This window comes from Palaemon carinicauda, chromosome 21, assembly GCF_036898095.1.
Source record: "Palaemon carinicauda isolate YSFRI2023 chromosome 21, ASM3689809v2, whole genome shotgun sequence".
NCBI classification, from domain to species: domain Eukaryota; kingdom Metazoa; phylum Arthropoda; class Malacostraca; order Decapoda; family Palaemonidae; genus Palaemon; species Palaemon carinicauda.
The window spans coordinates 4,013,938-4,015,444 of record NC_090745.1 but is presented as its reverse complement, the minus strand read 5'-3'; the positions used below and the strand labels follow the sequence as shown (position 1 = coordinate 4,015,444).

At 43.7% G+C, this 1,507-nt stretch overlaps 1 protein-coding gene across 1 annotated transcript in view; it reads right to left on the bottom strand.

Annotated features, from left to right (window-relative positions):
* LOC137615526 (cation channel sperm-associated targeting subunit tau-like) overlaps window positions 1–1,247 on the bottom strand; it is a 7,206-nt gene extending 5,959 nt beyond the window's left edge. The window contains exon 1 of the mRNA XM_068345439.1: window positions 189–1,247. Within this exon, the coding sequence (XP_068201540.1) occupies window positions 189–1,247 (1,059 nt within the window). The remainder of the gene's footprint in view (window positions 1–188) is intronic.
* Between the last annotated feature and the right edge of the window lie 260 nt (window positions 1,248–1,507).

The following is a 1,507-nucleotide window of genomic DNA, read 5'->3' as shown; positions in this document are numbered from 1 at the left end:
TATATTTAGGTGCATTTCGTTACGATATCTTTATATTTGTTCATAACAGACGCTACGTATGCTAACTAGAGAAATATCACACAAACACAAGCTTTGTAGTTAATTCAATTTTGCCCACCAGGTTTGCCTAATTTTCAAAGATACCTGAAAGAAATCTGATCTTCAATTATCGACTCACTAAGACTTACCTTTACGGTTTGTTGGTATGTGACGCCCTCAAAAATGGGAATAAGAATACTTCTTCCTCTCCGGCTTATTGTTTCCCTAGGAATGTGGTCGCTCTTTCTTCGAGGTGACACTTGAACGTGGAAACTGTTCTCTTGAACTGGTTCTTGGTTAAAGGACACCATTGGAGACACAAGGCCATTTCCGTGAGGTAACCACCTACTTGCGAACTTCTCTTTCGAAGTGAGATCCGAAATGTCGACTTCGTTCTCATGCATTAGTCCCTCATTCGAGGTAATCCCTGGAACGACAGAGCTGTTTTTGTAAGGTGGTCTCTCTTTCGAGGAATTTCCAGGAACGAGAGAGTTGCTTTTGCGAGGAGGCCCCTCCTTCGAAGAATTTCCTGGAACGACAGAGTTGCTTTTGCGAAGAAGTCCCTCCTTTGAGGTAGTCCCTGGAACGACGGAGTGGTTTTTGTGAAGTGGTCCCTCCATTGAGGTAATCCCTGGAACAACAGAGCTGTTTTTGTGAGGTGGTCCCTCCTTCGAGGAATTTCCTGGAACACCAGAGTTGCTTTTGCGAGGAGGTCCCTCCTTCGAGGATATCCCTGTAACGACAGAGCTGCTTTTGTGAGGTGGTCCCTCCTTCGAGGAATTTCCTGGAACAACAGAGTTGCTTTTGTGAGGAGGTCCCTCCTTCGAGGATATCCCTGGAACGACAGAATTGATTTTGTGAGGTGGTCCCTCCTTCAAGGAATTTCCTGGAACGACAGAGTTGCTTTTGCGAGGAGGTCCCTCCTTCGAGGTAGTCCCTGGAACAACAGAGTTGCTTTTGCGAGGAGGTCCCTCCTTCGAGGTAATCCCTGGAATGACGGAGCTGTGTTTGTGAAGTGGTCCCTCCTTCCAGAAAATACCTGGAACGACAGAGCTGTTTTTGTGAGCTGGTGCTTCCTTCAAGAAAAGGCCTACGCCTGGAACTAGGATGCCATTTCCCCGGGATGCGCTTGATCCTAAGTTTGTGGAGAGCACCTTCGTCTTCAATGCCAAGAGGACCAACACGTATAATAAGGGACTTTGCATCATCTGAAAAAAAAAAATAATAAAAAAGATAAAATCATAAATTTCCAGATAATATAATTTAACTCATTTTTTTCAATTTGGACACTATATGACACTGTCTACGATTATTTTATTTTATTTTCACGTGTAAGTTAGATAAACAAGATGTAGAAGAATATGCATTTACCAGTATACGCGACCTGTCAAAGACGGCGGCTAAATATTTACATAGATATGAACACACAGATTCAGCCATTCCTAACCCCTTCCCCCTTTCCTAAATA